The 22,865-nt window shown below is 44.8% G+C and overlaps 1 protein-coding gene across 3 annotated transcripts in view; it reads left to right on the top strand.

Moving 5' to 3' along the window:
- Positions 1-22,865, top strand: part of cert1b (ceramide transporter 1b) — a 28,014-nt gene that overhangs the window by 320 nt on the left and 4,829 nt on the right. For 2 of the 3 annotated variants that reach the window (XM_027004254.3, XM_081718659.1), the window contains exons 1-12: positions 1-266; positions 1,146-1,280; positions 11,782-11,898; positions 16,050-16,157; positions 16,741-16,879; positions 17,702-17,785; positions 18,387-18,544; positions 19,827-19,919; positions 21,242-21,328; positions 21,617-21,709; positions 21,942-22,013; positions 22,648-22,743. The exon at positions 1-266 is cut by the window's left edge and continues 320 nt beyond it. In XM_027004254.3, the coding sequence (XP_026860055.2) occupies positions 129-266; positions 1,146-1,280; positions 11,782-11,898; positions 16,050-16,157; positions 16,741-16,879; positions 17,702-17,785; positions 18,387-18,544; positions 19,827-19,919; positions 21,242-21,328; positions 21,617-21,709; positions 21,942-22,013; positions 22,648-22,743 (1,320 nt within the window). In that variant the 5' untranslated portion in view covers positions 1-128. The remainder of the gene's footprint in view (positions 267-1,145; positions 1,281-11,781; positions 11,899-16,049; positions 16,158-16,740; positions 16,880-17,701; positions 17,786-18,386; positions 18,545-19,826; positions 19,920-21,241; positions 21,329-21,616; positions 21,710-21,941; positions 22,014-22,647; positions 22,744-22,865) is intronic. The other variant, XM_027004255.3, reaches the window with a different exon arrangement.

The following is a 22,865-nucleotide window of genomic DNA, read 5'->3' as shown; positions in this document are numbered from 1 at the left end:
TCTCAAAGGATATTCGATGCCAGGTGGACGGACCTGCGGCTGCGTTTCGGTTCCGTTGTAAAGTGTTGGTTTGGTGTTTTGTTTTTTTTTGGTTTTTTAAACTCGCGTCGCGCGCCCACCGTTACCTGATGAATTCCAGTCCGCTGCCCAACGGCAAACCGGCGTCGGACAACCAGAGCTGGAACTCGTCGGGCTCCGAGGAGGACCTGGACACCGACCCCGGTCCGCATGGGGCCACCGCAGAATTCGGCGGAGTCCTGAGCAAGGTAAGGAGTCCCCATACCCCCTTGAACCCGAAGACGAGGAGCGTGATCCGCGGGGATTCAGTGATCCGTAGCCCCGTCCAGGTCTAGTCGGTGTAAACAAACCGTACCGGGTTGACTGGGTTTCATGACGGCTGTGCTCCGTGACTTTTATAGTTGGCTTTGCTGATTTTGTTTCGTCTTGTCGATAAAATTGCGCGCCTGTAATAGTCATCGCCTGACGGACGTTGTTTTAAAGATAACTAGCCATCCTGCATCCATTAGCTAGTTTGGCAGCTAGCTAGCATCACATGCTTTCCACTCGGTTTCGACGTTTGCTTTGCATACGCCATACATGGCTGGCTGGCTGATATAATTGCATTACTGAGAGGCCGAATATGTACATGGAAGAAAGACAAGACACGGATTTAAATAAAATTCACCTCAGGGTGTAGCTGAACACCGTACGTACATGTGGCTTCCCCGTCGGGGTTACTAGAGGTCAGAGAGGCGGTTAGCTGCTGTTTGAGATTCCGAGCAGGGGCCGTGGAGAGTCGGCTGTACCAGCTGTAGCAGGGCTCATTTGGCCTTTGAGTCTTATTACAGAAAGGAAAGCAGTTTAAATACACCTGCACACGTGACAACAGGTTTTTTATTTATTTTATTTTTTATGAGTTGTTTTTATTTTTTTATTCAGGCTGTTTGTTGATATTACAATATTTGTCAAGCACTAATACATGCATAGGAATGATCACAGTAAAAAAAAAAAACCATGAAATGACTTTGGCTTGGATTTGACATGTAGGTCATAGATCTTGGAGCTGGTATAATTCTGCTCCTGAAATAACCACGAAGCTGTCAGTTCTGATCTAATGTTGTTCTCCTCTTTTCCTGCATCATCAGTGGACAAACTACATCCATGGCTGGCAGGACCGATGGGTTGTGCTGAAGAACAACACCCTGAGCTACTACAAGTCCCAGGATGAGAGGGAGTATGGCTGCAGGGGCTCTCTGTGCTTGAGCAAGGCTGTTATCACGGTAAGCAGACCCTGCCTGCTGCTGCCACTGTGGTCAGCACTGTGGTTCACTACTGTGGGGCCAGTAGAAGCCCAGGGTTTGTCTGATCAGACTTCTAGATTCCTTGGCGCTAGAACTCAGATTCTTTATAGTTTCAAAACTCGGTGCTCACGGATGAGAGGGAAGGACAGAGATGGTGCATGTTCAGCTGCCAGCTATATGCCAGACACAAACAGAATGTGACCTATTTTCCTCCATTCACACATACATATACACACACACACACACACACACACACACCTGACAAGCGACTTTGCAACTTGGTGCATTGCCATTAGCACCTGGTACTGGTATTCTTATCAAAGATGACAAATATTGATTGAGGTGTGTGGTAGCCATGGCCAAATCTGATGAAGAACAGGGTTGCTATGGAAGGGGCAGTGTTTTTCCCCTCTTTGTTCAAAGGAAAATGTGTTGCTTGTGACTTGAGTCGACACTGATTTCAACAGAGAACGAGAAGTGAATGCGACATGTTGCGTTGAAGATTAACTAACTGAGTCAGGTGACGAGCACCACGTTGTGACGTGAAGGGAACATTTAAATGAGCAAACTTTGCCACCTCTGTCTTGCATAACTGCCAAAAAGGAGGGTGCGGTGCAAAGAGCAAAAGTTTAGTGGTCATAGTTGATTTAAAGGTATCTTGCCTGTAGTCTTTTACCCTTTCCCTTAAATGATTAAACCGCAAATTGTAAATGTTTGGGAATCCAGGGGCATGTTTTCACAGAAGCACAAGCTGCAGTCATTTGTATGTTTACTCCTGCACAGAACAGTGCTTCAAGCAGGTCTGTTGGAGAGCAGTGGGGCCTGACCTCAGTCCTGGAGCAAGGCCTGGTACATTTCCCTGTTCAAACACACCTGCTGAATCTGGGAATGAACCAATCATTTGAGTCAGGTGTCGTTTGAGGAGGGGAAATCCCCAGGCTACGCTACATTCTGGCACGTCCAGGACTGGACTCCCCAAATTAGAGCAAAGGTGTCATTTTCCAGTTCTGCAGAGCCACGGCGCAGGATGAGGTCTGTGAGCGTCCGCGGTTCAAACTGTCATTTTATAATTCAGGAGATGAATATGTGTATATATAATATAATATTCCATGTGAGTCAGTACTGTGTACTGTAGTAAGTTATGTAGAGATGTTGAAAATTCTATATAGTACACAAGGTTTCAGAGAAACAGGACATTTCAGACAGAGGTCCTTCATCAGCTGTACAAGGCCTTGCTTGCACAGCTGATGAAGGACCTCTGTCCGAAACGTCCCGTTTCTCTGAAAGGTTGTGTACTTCACCACAATTTTCAATATCTCTACATATGCTTTTCTTTTCTTTAGTGCTGCCACTTCTGAGATGAGAGTTGTTTTTAGAAGGAAAGTGCTGCTTAGCTGCTTGACATGCTGTTTGTCTGAAGAAGAGGGGCTGAAGAGCCGTTTCTGTACCCTTGCTCTCAGCTAGAGCTCTGGACATGACGGCTAACAACCACTGACACAATGGGCCATAATTGGAAGGTCTGAATAGTCTTTACTGTCCCATTGTTGGGAGGGTGGGTTTGTTAAACAAAACAAATTGTCACAGTTGGTATCTACTGCTCCTTTTTTCATCTTTCTTTTTCTTCCTTGTCTATCTCTCGCTCTCTCTCTGCCCCAGTTTCTCTGAGGCCCTGTTTTACATGTTGCAGTTTAAGAGTGAGAAAAGATTCTATAGGCTGTTTACTGACAGGCCGGTTTGAGGGCCACACCGAATAATCCTATGGGTGTGTTCCCTGCTGATCACTCACTGTGACTCCATATACACGCACTGACACACACACAGGCTGGGTTACGTTTAAGGTCTAGTGTTGCTTTATCCTCTGGTAAGGATGTGAGTGGAGGCAGGTGTAACCTGTGAAGCTGTATAGCTGTAGCCAAAAACAGAATCCAAATGAAATCCTCGCTGAATGCAGGTCAGCGTGGCCTCCTACTACACGGCCTGCTCTGTTCTTATGTGCTGATGTGTGCCCATGTGTGTCAGCTTAAAAGTAGAAGAGTGTGTGTGTGCGCGTGTGCACATGTCTGTCTGTCTCTGAGTTTAAGTCTGCACTTGGCTGCATGTGAGTCTGCATTTGAATGTGTGTCCATGTCTTTGCATAGCTGTGTACAATCTATGGTGGGTTTGAATGTTTCCGTGTGTGTGTGTGTGATATAAATTTGTGTTTGTTTTAAAAGACTGAAAATCTGTGTTTTAATGAACATCTTTGCTTGTCCTGCTCCCATAAAGGCCAGTTATAGCCCTGCTAGGAAGATCTGCATAGCACAACCTGAGGAAACCTGTGGGTGAAACCCACACTGGCTGACAATATGCATCTCTCTTATGAGCACTAACAAGAGTGTGTGTGTGTGTGTGTGTGTGTGTGTGTGTGTGTGTGTGTGTGTGTGTGTGTGTAAATAGCTTGAGGAACTGATCTGGACCTCACTGCATTTTTGCTGGTAATGGAGCTGGTTCAGCAAGTGCCATTTAAAACATCCCACACCTTAGTAATGATGTCATCGTAGTAATGATGTCATCCTTGGACATTTGAATACGTTATATTTATGGCATTTAGCTGACGCTTTTATCCTAAGTAACTTACAGTTCTGACTGAACACTACTTGAGCCGTTGAGGGTAAAGGGTCATGCTCAGGGGCCCAACATTGGCAATCTGGCAATGGTGCAGCTTGAACTGGCAACCTTCCGATTACTAGTCAGGTTCCTTAACCAATGAGCTACTGCTGCTCTAGTGACCTCATCTTCGTAACGACGTCATCTTTACGACATCGACTAGTCCGGATGCCCTGCTCTTGCTTTGTGCAGCCGCATGGAGGTGGCAGGAGGTGATGGGCTGGGAAGCCCTGCTCACTTCAGCATATCAGACGCTGTGTGTGTTGGTATACGTTGGCTTTGAAATGCGTGACGACGACGAGTCTCCAGCCGGGCCACGTCGCATGCTGTAAACACACTCCGGCCACTTTGTCTTCCCCCCAAAAAAAACAAATGTGCATGCTGGTGTACATGACATATAAACTAGCATAAACAGAACATGGAAATAAACAAGGTAAAAGAGAGAACATCGTAGCAGTTAATTTTGCAGATAAACCGGGCCCTGTAGAGAGGGTCTGAGGTGGTGGAGGCTGAACCTGAAGGTGTTGCTAGATGTGTGGAGGCTGTGGGCGTAGGGCTGGGAACAGGATTCTGCTCTCATTCGGAAGGGCCTGCTCCACTTTCAACTCCCAGCGATGGTGAACAATATCACACTGCATGCCAAGACGTGAAGCCTCTCTCTCTGTCTCTCACGTACTTGCTTTCTCTCTCTCTCTCTCTGTGTGTGTGTGTGTGTGTGTGTGTGTGTGTGTGTGTGTGTGTGTGGGGAGAGTGGACTTCGGATCAAAGGTCTTTTTCCCAGGGTCCTGTAAACAAGTCACTGTTTTCCCCTCGTCTCTCTTCAAAAAAAGTACAATGTCAGTGCAGTCTTTCTCTCTTTTGCTCCCCCCCTTATTAAACACACCGCTTTAGTACTTTAATATGTTATGAGTGCCTGTGCAGAAATTGCTGTTTGAGGCCCCCGTGTGTGATTGCGTTAGTGCTGCAGAGACAAGCAAGAGACAGGTGGAGCATGCCAGGGGGCCGGGCTGGGTTATTACAAACCCTCCAGTTTGTTGTAAAGTGCTGCTAATCACACATGTTGGGGCAGGTACAGCTCTTGAGTTTTCTTACCACCCAAGTGTTAGTTGGGTAGTAAGAGAGAATGGACAGAAAGAAAGAAAAGGCGCATCCAGAGAAGAGCTGGTGGTGGGAGAGAAGAGACCTCAAAGGGTGTTCCTTCTGTCTGTAGATGTGCTGTGTCATCTCACAGGTCCGCGCAGTTCAGTGACAAGAAAGTGCAGAGTCTGAGCCCAGCCTTTGGCTGAAGCACAGGGAGATCGTTCCTGCTGTCAGGGGGCTCTTGCTTCTTTGTCCGAGTTTAATAGCTGAGTGACATTAAACCCACACCACTCTGAACTGATCTGGGATCAGCCCCACACACAGCTTCAACTTCGTTCTCAGTGACCGACTGCAGGCATGGCACAGTACAAACGTGCCCCAGTGTTCTGTAGTGCTACGTTTGTCCCGGGTCAGTGTACCAGCAGCGTTCCTCTGCTCCTGCTGTAGGGACTGCAGAGTTGCACACCTGAAGTGTGTCCCCAAATGTCCCTAAAGGCCTGTCTGTCTGTTCATTAAGTCTCTCAGAGCTGTGCATGTTTCTGAACTTTTATTTCTCTTGCTTTTGCATTTCAGAGGAGGTCTCTTTTTCTTTAAAGTGGCCTTTTAGCTGGCTGTACAGCTGTCTCTAACTGCTGAGTCAGGGTCCGTTTTGAATGGTTTCTCGTGACTGTTGGTGTCAGTTTGTGTGCAGGCAGTCTAGTCCCAGATTGGTGCAGTGGAGGTGGGATTTATCTCTGCTCAGTGGCCTGTTGCTGCTTTTGGCTGGTTTGTGGCATTTTAAAAAAGCATTTGTAGATTTCCTGCATTTTATACAGGCCTACAGTCAGGGAGAGAGGGAGAGGGAGACTGCATATTGAGGGGTACAGATTTGGGCAGGTTTCAAGGGCAGAGTGCAGAGGAGTGAAATGTTGCTTAAGTTGTTTTTTTATTTTATTTGATCTTTTTGTGCCAGCCATGATTAAACACAGCCACAAAGTTCATTGTAGTTAGCAGACTCTTGCTCTCTGACCGCCTAGAAGCCTTCGCCTCATCAGGGTGGCTCAGGGAGTTTCTGACCGTTTGTGCGTGGAACCGTTTCCCGGCCTTGTCAGTGCATAATTTCTTGCAGATGGAGAGATTTTTAATTACTCTGCAATCGTATCATAACAGATTTATTCTTGAATCTCAAATTTAATGTCATTTTTTCCCTGTGTTTGTTTTTTTCATTCAAGGTGTGGGGGAGGTTGTACATATTGATGTGTTGAATATTTGATGAAAGCAAGGCTGTTTGTAGACATGACTGCTGAACTGAATTGGAAAGTCAAGTGCGTTTTAAAATGAGAGAGAGAGACACAGAGGGTGGGTGTGTGAATGTGGGTGTGTGGGTTTGTATGCATGTCTTTTTTTCAAGTGGTGTGCAGTGCATGCCAAACCTCAGCAAGGCGATAAACGACCAGTTTCCCCCTCTCAAGGCTCGCCTGTGTGTGTGAAACTGTAATTGAGAATGGAGACTCACAAATAGCCACTGAGCCCTAATATCACTCTGTAGCTGCTGATGTGATTTCCTTTGTGTATTTTTGTCTCCAGATCAGTGTCATCACACTGACTGTTAGCTTGCTGCTGCAGACCTGCATTGTCCAGCCCCTCCTCTGGATCTCTGACACCTGTGATCCCCTAGAGGGGCTGTAGTTTAGTCTCTTTTCTTCTCTAATGTGCCTGTCTGAGAGTCCTCTAAAAACATGGGACTGATTTTCTCTGTTCCAGGTGCGAGAAAAGTGAAATCGCAAAATAGGGGCCGATATTTGGTACAGTTATCAGATAATGCAGCTTCAGGACCTCATTAATATGCAAGAAAGGTGAAGCATCAGTGTCTGGCCTGGCGCAGTGTGGCCTGGAGTGTGGAGTTGGAGTGCGGCACAGAGGGGGTGTGTGTTTCTGGCAGAGTGAGAGCTGGAGTTATCCTCTGAACCCGGCATCCCCATCCTGGGGCGAGTCTGAGTGAAACTGGAACTGGCTGCATCTTGGACCTCTAACAACAACCACCTAAACAGAGAGAAGTGTAAAGAGAGAGGAAGAAATGGACTGTACATGTAAATGCAGTGTAAAAAAAAACCCAAAACAAAACATTGTTTCAGCATTTCAGATGCAAACTGTGACCTGGACTTGTGAGAGAGAGAGAAAGAGAGAGATAAGCACTCCGAGCTCTAGCAGCAGGCCAGCGAGAGGAAAACACAGAGGTAGCTTAAGGAAGTGATGAAACATAGGACTCTTCTGCTGCTTGAAGCAGGAAACAGGATTCTGTTTCCTGCATCGCCCTTTCCCGTGTGTCCCTGCGTTTTGGTGGGGTCATGACCTGCACCTCTGACCTGTCGACCCTCTTTCTTTTTCTTCCCTTTCCTTCAAGTGCCCACAGCTCATCTGGAGCGGCTAAAAGCCCAGGTCATCCTATGTGTACACACACACACGCACACACATACAGACACACTTCAAAGTATGTGATCACTTTGCTTGGCAGAGCAGATGTGCTTTTTTTAAATTAAAATAAATTACTTCTTTATTTAGTTTGACTGCTTGCATTTGTTGGTTGGATATAACATAAGATTCTACTGAGAACGAGACTGAAGTCTCAGTATGGTTCCCCCACTATAAATAGCCTTTATGTAAATAAACAGTAACAGAAGGCTCTTGTTGGATGTGTGCTGCACTGTTTCATCTCGTCCATTTGTACAGCAGATCAGTGGGTCCAGGTTTGACTAGGTTGTGATGTTGGTCACATGGACCCTCCATCCATATGTGATGGGTTAACCCAATGGTTCGTGCCTCCTTTGTTGCCTGTTTTAATCCACAAGCTATGCCGTGCCACCCATCAGCATGACTGATCAAATCTGACTTATTTAAGTTTTAGGCTGTGGTAGTAATTTTATCAAACAAAGTCAGTGGTGATATCTTTCTGGTCCTGACATGTGGCGTAAGACAGCTAGACTTCACACCTGCTGAACACATTTAAGAGTAAGTTTTCCTTTTATATATTATGTATTTGTGCTTTACAGTGAGAAATTGAGCGCAATTTTGAGCTTCTATGTGTGCCCTTTCTGAGACTACATGGTGTGTATTGCAGGATGGTTTTTCCTTTTTGACATTTACAGTAATAAATGTTTGGGTAAAGTATCAGATATACTGTGCCAGCTGAACAGCTGTTTTAGAGTGATGGTTCATTTAATTTGTTAATTAAAATAACACGTGCATGTACATGGCTAGTCTGTCACCGTTTTTAAATAACAGCAGTGAAAACTGATCTTTCTGTCAGTGGTCTGCCAATGTGTGTATCTCTCTCTCTCTCTCTCCCCCTTCTTTCCTTGTATTTTGTGGTTTCACACGTGTACTGTATGGGGGCGGGGTGGATGGGGTAAGGTGGGGTTAGATCGATCCACCACAGATCGCGTCACTGCTTCTGGACTGCATCTGTCTACTCTTTCTTTTGCTCAGGCTCACAGGTGGAGAGGAACCTCAAACATATTCAGTATTTCAGTGTTCTCTCTCTCTGTTTCTGGATCGGTGATGTAGCTCATATCTGGTAGTTTTCCCCCCACTGTTTTGAGTTCAGGCTCTCACTCTGCTGCGGTCTTGTCTGCTTCTGCCCTGCCTTCTGCCCTGCCTTTTGCCCCTGTTTCACTGCAGCACGGTTTATGACTCGCATCCACCTCTTTACTGAAGAATAATGTACACACCCAGCATCTCCATAGTCTTGTGTAATGGGAGTTTTCCAGATAAGCCATGGTGTATGTGAAGCCAGTTCACGACACGTGGGTGTTTGGGGTGGGGGTGAGGGCACATCCGTGAGAGGTGTGTTATCTGATGCGTTGTCTCCCAGGTTGGTCCAGGTCAGGGGTGATGACCTTTTAGCCAGCAATTTGCTGAGGATTCCCAGCACCCCCATGCTCTTTCATTCCCAAACAGTGGACCTCCACCCTGAGGAACCCATCACATTTAGTTTACACACACACAGCCGCATTTAGTTAGGCTGACTATTTGGTAAGCTGCTGTTCTTAGACACTCAGGTATATTGAAGTGGCTTGTGTCTGTGGGTTCTGTTCACTGGTTCTGGGACTTGCTGTAAAATACCAATGGTAATTGATATCTGTAATCCTTGCCTTCAACAGAAGAGCAACTATTTTTCATGTTTTTAGCCAACAGTGTTAACACGGCGAGTAAGAATATACTTTAAAAGCAAAGCTAGACAGCCCAAGGTCGGCGCAGACACAGGTAGCTGTTTTTCAGATGTTTGAGCTACTCTTGATGTTGAGCTGGACTGTTGAGGTTTGTCACAGAGCCACAGGATCAGCAGGTCTGCACTTGCGTCGGCGGCCCATGCCACCCCTAGGATGTACAGTAGAAGCGGGAAAGGCTGGCACTTGGTGCTGGTTCCCGTGAACTAGGGAACCTTTTAAGAAACCTTCCCACTGGTTTGAGGACCCAGCAATTATCTGGAGTGTTCTTTAATTCAGAAATAGAAGTGATAATAAACTACATGACAGAATATACTCTTCTTTTGCAAATTTAGCTTTGTGGGGTTTTTTTCTTGTGTTTCTCGTGAGAACCATATCTAGGGTTGGGTATCAAAATCCAGTACCAATATGGTACCGGTTCCAGTATGATCAGTATCTATGGGACCAAACTGTAGCACACGTCTGTGCCACTGAAGTGACAATTCAGTGACAGTTTACATAATTTTTCCTAAACCACATCACCTAGACCTTTATTGCAACCTGGATGTGGTGTGAGCAGGTTGAGAGACGTTTGTGGTCATGTGTTTACGAATGCTGTTATCCTTGCTGTTTTGACTTCCAGTGTATGTTAGCAATGTTAGCAGCTTTTGTTCTAAACTAAAGAAGCAAAATTTAGACTTCAGACATGTCCTGGCCAATCAACTGTATCTGGTGTAAATGGACAATCTTGTAATTTTACATTTTTTTGCCAACAATAATCCTTTAAATTGGGCTGTAATTGAAATGCTTCACAGCTGTATTTATTTAGATTTAGATATTTATGGTGTTAATGTATTGTTCTCTTTGAAGTTCAAATATGCACAGACTCGCTAGAACGAGAGGAAGGGTTATAGCAAATGTTTTAGCATTGAATACTGAGGACACTACTGTGGCTGTCGCTAGTGTATAGACAGACCTTTTACTGAGGGTGTTGAATCCAGCCTCACCTTTTTGTTTGTGTGTGAGATTTATTGCTGCTCGCTTCTGCTGCTCCCCTAACACCCAGGTGTCCTTTAGTCTGTGTGTATGTGTCTATCTCTCTCTTATTCGCTCTTTTTCTTTCTGTGTGTGAGAATGTGTCTGTAAGTTTGTCCTTGAGCTGTAGCCATCATTCTGAGCTGTGTGTGAATGCATGTACACAGTTGAGCTGAGATTGCATCCATGTAGACCTGAGGTTTGGTGGCATCTGAGCAAAGAGTCTGTGTGTTTTACTATGCATGCAAGAGGATGGCAAAGAAATGAACTAAAAGGGCAGGTGAAGAGACATCCTGGTGGCATGAGAGGATGTACGGCAAGTTTAAAAAGAGTTTTCATTTTTATTGGGATTTCTTTGACCCTGTGTTAACTCCAGGATGGCTGTGTCTGACAATATGACCATCTGGCAGCATTTCTTTTGTGCACACACATCCCTAGTACTAATAATGTGCACAGGTGCCAGACCAAGGCCAGGAGGATTGTGAAGGACCCCACCCATCCCAACAATAGGCTCTTCTCTCTGTTGAGGTCAGGGAAGCGCTTTCACTCCCTGAAGACCAAGACAGAGAGACTGAAGAGGAGCTTCTTCCCACAGGCCATTCGGGCCCTGAATCAGGGAAACTGATAAACTGTGGGGACCACCACCATGTAACATAACTGTGTATATATATTCAATAACTGTATATATATTCAATTACCACCATGTAACATAAAAACTGTAAATATGTCTTCTTACAAAATGGATCTGTACATTCTGTACATTGTGTACATACACAACCATATACATTGTACATTGTGTATATAATCATAATATACACATATTGTACATACATTGTTAATATATTTTTGTACATATATAGAATATATATTCCTCTATGCACCCCTGTTTTCTTTTTCCTCAGTTTGGACAGAGCGCACTCAACCATTTCACTACGAGTTATACTGTGTATGACTATGTATGTGACAAATAAACCAAACTTGAAACAGAGGTACACATGCAGAAAAGGTCCTCCCCAAACCTCACACAGGGAAATATTATAGATTTCCAATCTCGTTTTGAGGGTCCTTGATGTTCATCCTCTGAGGCTACCTTGCCCCCCCCCCACCTCTCTCTCTCTCTCTCTCTCTCTCTCTCTCTCTCTCTCTCTCTCTCTCTCTCTCTCTCTCTCTCTCTCTCTCTCTCTGTCTCTGTCTCTGTCTGTGTGTGTGTGTGTGTGTGTGGTTCCTCTGTTCCAGCTTGATGCCATGTAGCCCCATCATCTCCCACTGTCTATGTACCTCCTCCTCCTTTTCATAGTGAACCACTGGAAAAAAAACTGGGACTTTTATTAAAATAAACATGTTAAATGCTAAATTTGACAGTAGTGATATTGTCTAGTTATGTTTCTGCCTGTTGATCTATTGATTTGTCTTCATGTAAGTACATCTAAACTAAAAGCTCTCTTACTCGATCCTGTATTGTGTATTTCAAATTAAATTCTTTCTCTCTCTCTCTCTCCCCCCCCCCCCCCATTCCTTGTTGCTGTCCTCTCTAGCCCCATGAGTTTGATGAGTGCAGACTGGACATCAGTGTTAATGACAGCGTATGGTACCTGAGGGCTTTGGATCCTGAACACCGTAACCAGTGGATTGACTCCATCGAGCAGCACAGGGTGAGCTGGGTGCTACTTCACCAGCACTCTGTTATATTCACCACACCCACATATGATATCCATCTCACATAAACGCGCGCGCACACACACACACACACACACACACACACACACACACTTCTTTGATTGCATCTACGATATCGGCACTGCTATTTACAGATTGTGTGGTTGACACAGTCATTAACAAACGCGTTTGTTTAGATTTACAAACACTGCGTTTGTCTGTGCAAAAGGCCTCCCAAGTTATTGCTCTTACTCTAAGTGGCAGGTGTTTATATGCATGTGAAATCACTATAAAGTAAAGCTTTAATGAGTGCGGTAAATTGTTAATGCAACTAAACATTAATGTTGTGCAGTGTGTTTTCCAGAGAGTTATGTTGAGATACGTAGGAGAACACAGATTTACCCCCCTTCCCTCCTCACCTTTAGAGAGAACTTTCCTGTGTATATATTGCCTATATTGTATACATTTTTGACAAATCTGTTTAGACTAGACACACAGGTAAAATATTATATATATTGCCAAAGAAGATTCCAGGTAAGTAACTGCAGTAAGAGATGTACATATTAAATATAGTAAACAAGGTTTTTGTCTGCTCATGAACTGTGTTGGCACATGTGCATTGTTTCTGGTTCTATGGCTCTGGTAGGCTCTAGTGGTTATGACCAGGTTTGTGAGTACCGCCGTTACCCAGGAAGCAGAGCCAAAGACCACATTTAATTAGAGCCCTGCTCCTCGTCCTGTCCAGGCCATCTGTCTTCCAACATTGGTGGAAGCCCAGCTCCTGTGATGTCATAATATTAGTGTTGTCATGGAGCTTGTGTTGCCGCGGGGAACCGCGGGTCATCACAGAGCTCAGATCCATGTGTGGAGGAGATGTGCGTTTTTTAAAGAACTCTGTAGGAATGTCTGGCGCGCGTGTTGCTTCTGCTGAACTGTTTCTTGAGTCATCGAGTGCTTAAGCCTTTTGAACAAACTGGGAAGCACCTGTGGCTGTGTTTCCAACACTAGACCTCTTATACAGTCCTACATGTGGAGAGGAATCTTGAAGGGGTCCTGCTGTTGTTGGTTAGTTAGTCAGTATTGGATCTTGCCACACCTATTGAGTCATATGCTCAGTGACTACAAACAGATGTCATTTTTACTCGCTCTGCAAATTGTCCACTTCTACAGTTTTGGCTCCAAGGCAGAGAGAGTGAAGTGTGTGGTCTGAGAGTACCTCATTGTAGTGGCTTGTTGCATACTTGCAGCACTTACACACTTGCAAGCTTGGTCATGCATGTGAGAGTCATGCCTGACTATCGTGTTAATTGATTCTTTCACCAGTTGACCGCTCTCTTTAAAAATCTGTTTGTTATATTGTAAATCATGTGCAAAATTCTGTCTGTTGGAGCTTGGTTAATTGTCTGCCAGCATAAGCGATTTACTGTGACTCCTCTGGAAAAAGTGCATCTCTTTAAACAGCAAGACTTTCACACTTGTTACAACTGAGAAACTTGAACTTAACATGAACTAAATAGATATTTCTGATGATAACAATGTTTTCTGAGAATGATCATTATTGTGGTAAGAGGCTTTGCTGAAGCTTTACGTTTGAACTGAGCAGTTTTCACAGTAATAAACTCTATAGTTTTATGTATTGTATTTGCTGATGGTTTGTATTGCAAAACAGAAACTGTATTAGTTCTGAGATCCATGCACGGAGACCACAGACGTGTAGAGAGAGTTGGATAAGGGAGCGCTCCCACAGTGCACAGAAACAGGAATGCAAAGGTCAAAGTGTGTGTGTGTGTGTGTGTGTGTGTGTGTGTGTGTGTGTGTGTGTATAACTACCCTGTGCTGATATACACGTAATATAAACTACTTGACAAACACAATAGGTGGTGTGTATTTTGAAAGGAAATATGAAAGTTAGTATTTGGGGTGTGTAGTGGTCGAGTGTGTTATTGTGAAGTTAAGTGCCCACACCCTGCTCCACACATGTGCTGCTGGATTCTTGGAGTCAACAGAAGGGGAACCCCCCCCCCCCCCCCCCCACCACCACCACCACCACTTACACACACTTTATCTGTTCATCTGTCTTTATTACTCACTTTAAGCACAAGAGAAAATACACATGTACACATATGCAGTTAAGTACATGACTGCCTGGGCTATAAACTTTGTTTTCTATGATGTGCTTGTGCAGCATGAGTACTGCAATGTTATGCCCTGCTGCTGAGAGTCAGTCTGGTCTTGTGCTTTCAGACTTCTGTGTGTGTCTGTCTGTCTTCTATAACAGTTGGCCCATGTAGCATTACAGAAAGAATTATCATGTCACTTGGAGTTTGGACATTGCATTTGTCTAATGTTAGATGGTTGCTAGACGTTTGTGTGTGTGTGTGTGTGTGTGTGTGTGTGTGTGTGTGTGTGTGTGTGTGTATGTGTGTGAGAGTGCGCACATGCATGGTTTTTTTTTTGGTTTTTTTTTGTTTTTGTTTTTGTTTTTTAAGGATTCCCCAGTAAATGTGTTTGCAGTTATGGTAATTAAAAACCTAATGGAACAGAAATTTCAGTTCCAGAGCAAACCAGTACGGATTCTTCATAACAGCACAACACAACAGACCTCTGGGAAACCAGGCACCTCTGACTTGGATCTTGTGCAGTGTGTGCCATCCAGCATGTAGCTGGATTTATAGGACTTTGTGTGTTTCTTGTTGGATTTAGGTTTTTATGTATGTCTGTGTTGTATTGTGTTTTATCATGCTGTAGATCGTTCTGTGTTCCCTAGACATCAACACCATCGATCGCGTAACACTCACACAGGCTATTCTTGGCTTAATTGGATAATGGTGGATTTGGATTGAATTTTTGGATGTATGTGAGTCAGTAAGAGCCCTTTTCATTGGCTAGAATCATGGTAAGGTTGACTCGTGTTTACCACAAAGGTTATTTTCTGTCTTTGAACCGTAGTTACCTTGGGTTTTGCTGGCCAGTATAGAGGCTAAGCATACTACTACCACCTAGTGGTAAGGCCTCACCACTGCAAGGCTGTCATGTTACAGCTGTTCCTACATTTTGCATTTGAAATTATTATATTTTTTTGAAACATGATAAAATTCTGAATGCAGGCATTTGTACAGGGGAGGCTATACTCAAATTGGTGAAAATTGAGCTCTGATAACTATTCAACATGGATTAGAGGGGAGGGGGTGTTAGAGGAAGGATGGATTACTCTTTTTTTCCCTCACTTTTTAAAACATTTTCCTTTGACAATTCACCTTTTCACAGCTCAACAATCTATAAGGTCATGTAAGGACATCTGACCTGCTATTTATTTCCAAGACTGATTGTACCGCATTTCTGTTAGATAAATTGTTACTGTTCATTTTATTGTTTGATTTTCTGTTCTTAATGCAGACATGTTTGTGCAGAAATAGTTTGTAAAACACTTAACTTGGCGTTGGGTCAATAATCGCTACGATCATTTAAAATATTCTGCCGTGACCCAAACTGCCTGAAGCGCCTGTTTAAGAAAGCTCTGACTCCGAGTCGAAGCTCTGGCTTCGAGTCGGGAAGCTTGTCTGCTGAAAATGTATTATAAGACAAGGACACTAGAAGCCATTATTCTGAAATATTGACAGACAATACCCAGGTGGCAGTGTTAACTTTAGATCTGCAGTGGGGTTTGCTCAGTGATGCTGAGCTGTCCCAGACAGGTGTCTCCACCACACCCTGCGTTTGGTGGTGGGACTGCGCTGTTGAAATCTCCTCTGCCAGACCTACCTCACTAGCCCTACTAGAAACACACCCCACTGATGCAAGGCTGAGAGCTCTGGGAACAGACGCCCAGCTGGGGCGGGCGGGCGTGCGTGCGTGCGTGCGTGCGTGCGTGAGCGAGCCGTGGGTATCAGACAGGCAGAAGTGGTGGTCTGGGCTTGTCTCGTCATGCCAGTCATCTTCATCCCTCAGAAGGATAATCCTGTACTATTTTGGGATGTTATTTATGAGAAGAGCCTCTGGGAGGTTTTGGGAATTGCAGGGTGTTACGTATGTGCGTGTGTGAGGGTGTGTGACTGCATGTCAGTTCACGCTGCTCTCACTGGCGTATGTGCTGGCCTGTGTACTGGACACGAGTATCTGTGTTGACCTGTTCCCTCCCTGTGCCCAGGCCGAGTCTGGTTATGGTTCTGAGTCGAGTCTGCGGAGACATGGTTCCATGCTCTCTCTCACCTCTGCTACCAGTGGATACTCTGCCACCTCCACCTCCTCCTTTAAGGTGAGAACACACACACACTTACATTTTCATTTGGCAGAGGTTCTAATCCAGAACCTCTATATACCTGTGTTTATCTGTATGTCTGCTCCCTGTGAACACACTCGCGTGCGCACACACACCTCTTCACACTCTTTCTTTATTTCTGCCAAAACACATCTTTGTTCGTGCACCTGTGTTCACCACAGAAACTGCTTTTATTTCTCTGGCCTGAAGCTTTGGAATTCTCTCCCGCACTAGTGACCCTGTGTAGGCAGGCACATTGAAGAGGAACGCTCAGATTCTCTGTGAGAGGAGGCTTAGACAGCTGTTCAGATTAATGTTCATGTGTTTCATTAATCTGTGACTTCACTTTTATTTATTTTTTTTGTTCTTATTTGTTTTGGTCTTGATCTATTCAATTTCATGCTATATTCTGTTCCTTGCTTCATATCTATTGTTTTATCTTAATTTGATTTCATTTTGTTTCTATTTCATAATGCACTTTGTACACTTTGTTTAAAGTGCTATAAATAAAGCTTGTTATTATTGTTAAAGGCTTTCTTTAGTTGTGTGTACATGTTTTTGGGTGTGTGTTTGTGTGCAGAAGGGCCACAGTCTTCGTGAGAAGCTGGCTGAGATGGAGACGTTCAGAGACATTCTGTGCAGACAGGTGGACACGCTGCAGAAATACTTTGACGCCTGCGCCGATGCAGTGTCCAAGGATGAGCTGCAGAGAGACAAGAGTAAGTACAAGAGTGGGGTCAAACACTGATGCACCACTACACACTGCTCTGTGGGACATGGTTAGTGGTGGGGCGGGTGGATGAGGTCTGTGGAGTTGAGTACCGTGTGCAAGTCACTGAAAGATTTTGGCAAAGCTGTTGATCCCACAATCTCATGCGCTAGTATCTGCTCACTTTCGCTCATCTTTCCCTTGTCTCTTTCTCTCTCTCTCTCTCACTCTCTTGTTCTCTTATAGCCTTATTGTTTTGCTTTCAACATCCCTCCTGTTTTTTCTCTTTTTTTGCTCCTCTCCCTCCATCTCTCTCTGCAACCTTCTCTTGCGCTCTCTCTCTCTCTCTCTCTCTTGATCTTTCTTGCCTTTAGCAGCACAAGAGTGCCTGTTGAGCCACACATACAATCAGCCCTTCTTTTGCTCACTCAGTACACCCCCTCTTCATCTCACTCTTACTCTCTCTCGCTGCTGATCTTTCTCCTTTCCTCCCTTCCTTTCTCCTCTTCTCACATTTCCTCTTTTTCTTTCTCTCTTCCTTTCACCTTTTTCTGTTTATTCCCTTCATCCTCTTTTCTACCCCGATCAGTCTCATCTCTCTGTGTGCGTGTGTGTGTGTGTAGATGAAGCTAGCGCATTGTAGTTCTCTGTGGTACAGTGGGCGTCCACATTTGCTCTCACTATGCTGCCAGCTGTTCCATCAGCGCCACACAGTGCCTAGCGCTGACGCGTGTGTGTGTGTGTGTGTGTGTGTGTGTGTGTGTGTGTGTGTGTGTGTGTGTGTGTGTGTGTGTGTGTGTGTGTGTGTGTGTGTGTGTGTGTGTGTGTCCAGTTGTGGAGGATGATGAGGATGATTTTCCAACCACTCGCTCTGATGGCGAATTCCTGCACAACCACAACGGGAGCAGAGAGAAGTGTAAGTTCATTATGCACGTCTGTTCAGTATCTAGCTCCTGTCACCTGGTAATGGAAGCAGATTTGCTGCAGCCTGGACTTGGACTGGGTTTTGAAGACTGTACTGGAGATTTCGTGAGGCAAGGTTAAACACACAGCAGAATAATCAGTACTGAATCTTCTATAAAACGTTTTACTTGCTGCTGACAATAGTGTGCTATTTAACCCTAGTGTTCTCGCGTTTGATTTATTATTGGCCGATACATATATATATATATTGGTGTAGTGTGAATGTCTTCTGTGAGATGCCAGATCTCCTGAGATGTGCACAGGGTAATGTTGCCTGTATTCAATGCCTTAAATTGTGTGAACATCTCTGTAGCTACTCTAGTGTTACGCCAGTGCAACACGAATGTGCCGGCTCAGTTCTTTTGAAGTAATCTGATCAGCTATTGTGTGGCATCGCACCATGGTATCAAATTACAACTGACAATTCAGGCTATAATTCAGGGTTGTGGTGTTGGTCATGTGACCTGCACTATAAGTCAGTGGTGCCGTTGAAAGAATATCTCTCTCTCTGTCTGTCGCTCAGTTGATAGCTAATGACCTGGCTGTCTCTCTAGTATTCCAGTCTCTAAGCACCAAGGGCATAAATGGAATAGATTTTAAAGGGGAGGCCATCACCTTTAAGGCTACTACGGCAGGCATCCTGGCCACACTGTCTCACTGCATCGACCTGATGATGAAGAGGGAGGACAGCTGGCAGCGGAGACTGGACAAGGTACAACACCAACATGGACCCCTACCTCCCCTGTTAAAGCCTCGTGCAAGGCAGCTGGACGTTAGCAAGCCCTCTAGTGGCTGATTTTGGATATGGCAGAGTATCGGGAGTATCAGGATTCTACCAAGACACCCTTATGTCCCAAATAGCTGTTCTACGGTCAATTCTTGTTCCTCTTCATTAGTGTGTGAAAAACAGATCTTGATCAAGATCAGCAGTCATACATTTTTATGTTTGCTATATTTGTGTAACAATTATGCCTAATTGCAACTTGTCAAATTTTCAGCTAATTCTGTAAACAAGTGAATGAAAATGGTATCTCCCCCTGTAGATTGGAAGTTAAAACTGGAGGCAGAGAGAAACTACATTTTATTATGTTTTCATATGCTGCTTGTAAATCTTTGATTAACAGTGAAGCTGACACACATAAATGGGCTTACTTTGTGGGTAAAATCACTGAACTCCCACTGAAAGTGGTGTTTTGAGACATTCCTCTCCCACTAACCACCACACAAGGCTAGCATTCTGTTATCACTGCACAAAGTTACTTTTAGAGCCAGATTGTTGATCTCCCTAATAACACAAAGTGCTTGTGTGGGGCGGCAGTGCACTGTAAGCACACTGCAAAATTTGACAATTTTCTATTTAACATGCTGGGGGCAGACAGCTGAAATTAGTGCTAAGTAGGTGTTGTAGGTGGTGGTGTGTTGCAGTTGGCACACAGGGATTCCTGGAGACTTTTGCTGTGTTTGTGCTTTTTTCGCTCCATTCTCTGACTAGCACTGGCAAAATGGAAGACCTTGTCTACTGAAAGAATGATGATTTTGTTCTACAGAATGAAGGGTCGTGTGTTCTAGAGCTCTGAGGGCTTTGCCCCTGGTTCTAGAGCTCCGAGGGCCTTGTCCCCGGGTCTAGAACTCTGGGGGGCCTTGCCCCCGGGTCTAGAACTCTGGCTACTGCATTACAGGCATTGCAATACCTCAGTACAGCTGCACTGTCTGCTTACAGACTGAGAAGGTAAATCTTTGCATGGCTCACAATATTAGCTATGTGAGAGAAGAAGGGTAAAATAGTATAATCTATAAATCTTGCACTCACTCACACTCTCTCTCTCTCTCTCTCTCTCTCTCTCTCTCTCTCTCTCTCTCTCTCTCTCTCAATCTCCCTCACACCCTCCCACCTACTCCATCCATCTTCTTTCTCCCTTTATGCTTTGCTCTCGATCATTCTTTCCTCCTCTTTCTCATTTGTTTCTTACATTTTTTCTTTTCTATCTCTATAGGAAACAGAGAAAAGGAGGAGAATTGAGGAGGCCTATAAAACAGCACTGTCAGAGCTGAAGAAGAAATCCCATTTCGGAGGCCCAGACTATGAGGTGGGCTTTGTGTCTATTAAATAACCTTCATGTGTTCACTGGACACCTCGAGCAGTGGTGTCATTTGATAAATTGAACTTTGCAATTGGAGCATGTTGTAGTATTCCTGTCTGGTACAGAGCAGTTCTTTAGTGACATCAGGTTCATTCAACTGTCTGTAAGCAATGGTACTGCCAGGTGAATTTGTTTTGCTATATGTTCAACCTTCCTTGACTTGCATCCTAGCTCACATTTTTAAATCAATCACAGAATGTCCATTTTCATGCCAGCACAGCTACACTGTTGTGAACCGCTGACCCCATGCTCCTGTCATCTCTTGAGGATCTTCACATTCAGTTTCCGTCTGAACGTGAAAGACTCCTGCGATTATGTGTTCACTGGGAGACCAACCTGTAGTCTGCTTGTTCTCTTTGGCCTCTTTGTCAGGTCTTGGGTTTTGGCCTTGGGGCAACATGATTCCAGAGTCATTTTCCCTTTCAAAACCACCGGTACAAGATGTTTTAGTGCAGCTGTGAAGTTCTTTTCATGTCTCCTGTCTTCTGCTGCATCATTGGTTAATATGATTAGAGACAATTCTAGAGGCTGGCCCGGGTGCAGAAACCATGACATCACTTCACTTTATAGGAGTTTTATAGGAAGGACAGAAAGAAAACCCTCTGGATCACCTCTGTGTTTGTGTTTAATCTTGTCTGTGAGGACATCAGTTATGATCAGTAGATTGCTCCAGATCTCTAGAGGGCGCGGACCATTTTCCGTGCCAGTTGCATTATGGGCTTTACTGCATTAACCATCTATAACCTCAACAGCTGCCGGGTTTGTTCTCCTGCTAGCGGAATACACAGATATTTGAAATCCTTCATTTCAATGTGCAACTTGCTATGCTTAGGTTCTGGTCTTTGGAAAAAAAGACCCAAGTTCAGGTCACTGTAGATTTGCAAGTCTCCTGTTGGATCATGCCTGCTGATTCCAGGCAGGGAAGTGATAGTGTAGTGTTAGTCTGCACAACATGGCTTCTCTTTCTATATGTTTAAGTGTTTAAACCTTCTGGGGTCCTCTCAGAATGATGTAGGTCTTGAATTACACCAGTGTGATCAAATGTTCCCACAAGTACCTGCCAAAAATAAGGGACATTTAGTGTTTTTGATTCTGTTTAATCGTTTTGTCCTTGATGAGCACTGCTTATGGATGTGATGTGGTCCCAGAAGTGGCAGGACACTGTTCATCGCTCGCAGATGTGTGGCTGTCATGGTTTGTTCGGGTCTGGTTTTGGTGCCTCGTTCTTAACTCCTGTGTTCTGCTCTGTTCTTTCCGCACCCCGCCAGGAGGGTCCCAACAGTCTGATAAATGAAGACGAGTTCTTCGATGCTGTGGAGGCGGCTCTTGACAGACAGGACAAAATAGAGGAACAGGTGTGTTACCATGGCGAGCTTCCCTCCTCACACCTTTCCAGTGGCAATCCACGGTATCCAGGCAACCCCAGGCCTGGGTTTGGGCTCCAATCAGAGTTCAGCACTGCAGGAAATATATAACGAGTGCTTTTAATTTATTGGATCTGTTGGGCAAGCTGTTAAAAATTTTATGAATACTGCAACAGATGCGACAACACCATTATTTATTACGCATTATGTTGTCTGTCTGTATGTGTCTGTACCTGTTTGCCTGTACACCTGTGCTTGTCTGTGCGGGCGTGTCCTTAGACACACACGGAGAAGTCTCGGGTCCACAGGCCTAGCCCCATGCCTTCAGCAGACGTCTACTCCACCATGGGCACCCACCGATTCGCTGAGAAGGTGAGGGATGCTTTTCCTGATTGGTCCGACTGAATGCCCTCACGAGTTCCCTATGCTTTCCCTCTTTGACGTTGGTTACGTTCTCGGTACTTCCCTCTCGTTTGTCTTTGTCTTCTCTCGACTGTCTTGAACTTTTCATTTCACGACTGCATAACCATAAATGTCCTTCACTTCCTTTCCATCCTTCTCTCCTTCTCTCCCTCTCTCCCTCTCTCCCTCTCCACCCCCCCAGTCCTCCACTCCACCCTCCTCCCATCTAGCCTTCAGCCCCCCTCTTCACCATGAGCACAGGTTCAGTGCTGAGGTAACAGCGCCTCCTAACTCACAGGCTGTCTAACCGTGCGCTCTGCCCCACTGCTTGCGCACAGGCAGTTAATTGTAATGGCATGCCACAGGAGCAGACGCGTACACGTGTACATCGGAAATGGCTTATTATCAAAATATTGATCAAAGGGATGTTAATCAAACAATTTAAGAAAGTGCTGTTATGCTAACTGGCTGCAGTCTTGCCTTCATGTGTCACATTGTGTGGTTGAACTATTCCTTTGATCGATTAGTCGTCCTCGGTGCTGCGGTAATCCCCTGCTTTTTAAACGTTATCTGTTTTGTTTAAGAAAACATATGTGGTACTACACGTGTGGTAGAAATGATGCCTGTTAATGACATGCATTTACATCTGTTAATGAGGTGTATTTACGCCTGTGGCTTAATATGCATGAAGCTTGGGTTTTGTTTGTCTAGCATTGGTAGTAGCAAAGTCTTGGTGGAATGAATCCTTTTAATAAATGGCGTCTAAACACTCGCGCCTGACTTTTGAGTTATTTTACACTTGCTTCAAGTGTAAACTGGCTGTTGGTGTGTCTGAGAGACATCGCTGATTGGAAATTATCGCTGATCCTCACCCTTCCTCTTCCTCCCTCTGTTCCTGTGTCTGATAGGTGGAGGAGATGGTGCAGAGTCACATGACTTACTCCCTTCAGGATGTAGGCGGAGATGCTAACTGGCAGCTGGTGGTGGAGGAGGGTGAGATGAAGGTGAGAGTGTGAGGAGGAGGAGGCGGTTTCTAGAATTCACCTCTCTGTGCTTTCAGGCTGGTCAGCCGTGCTACTGGAACGTGACTCCTCTCGGAGTTTCGGACACAGATCTAACCCTCGTT

This window comes from Electrophorus electricus, chromosome 8, assembly GCF_041902795.1.
Source record: "Electrophorus electricus isolate QZ-2024a chromosome 8, ASM4190279v1, whole genome shotgun sequence".
In the NCBI taxonomy this organism is placed as follows: Eukaryota; Metazoa; Chordata; class Actinopteri; order Gymnotiformes; family Gymnotidae; genus Electrophorus; species Electrophorus electricus.
Note: the sequence above shows the minus strand (reverse complement) of the source record. Positions and strands in the feature narration are given on the sequence as shown.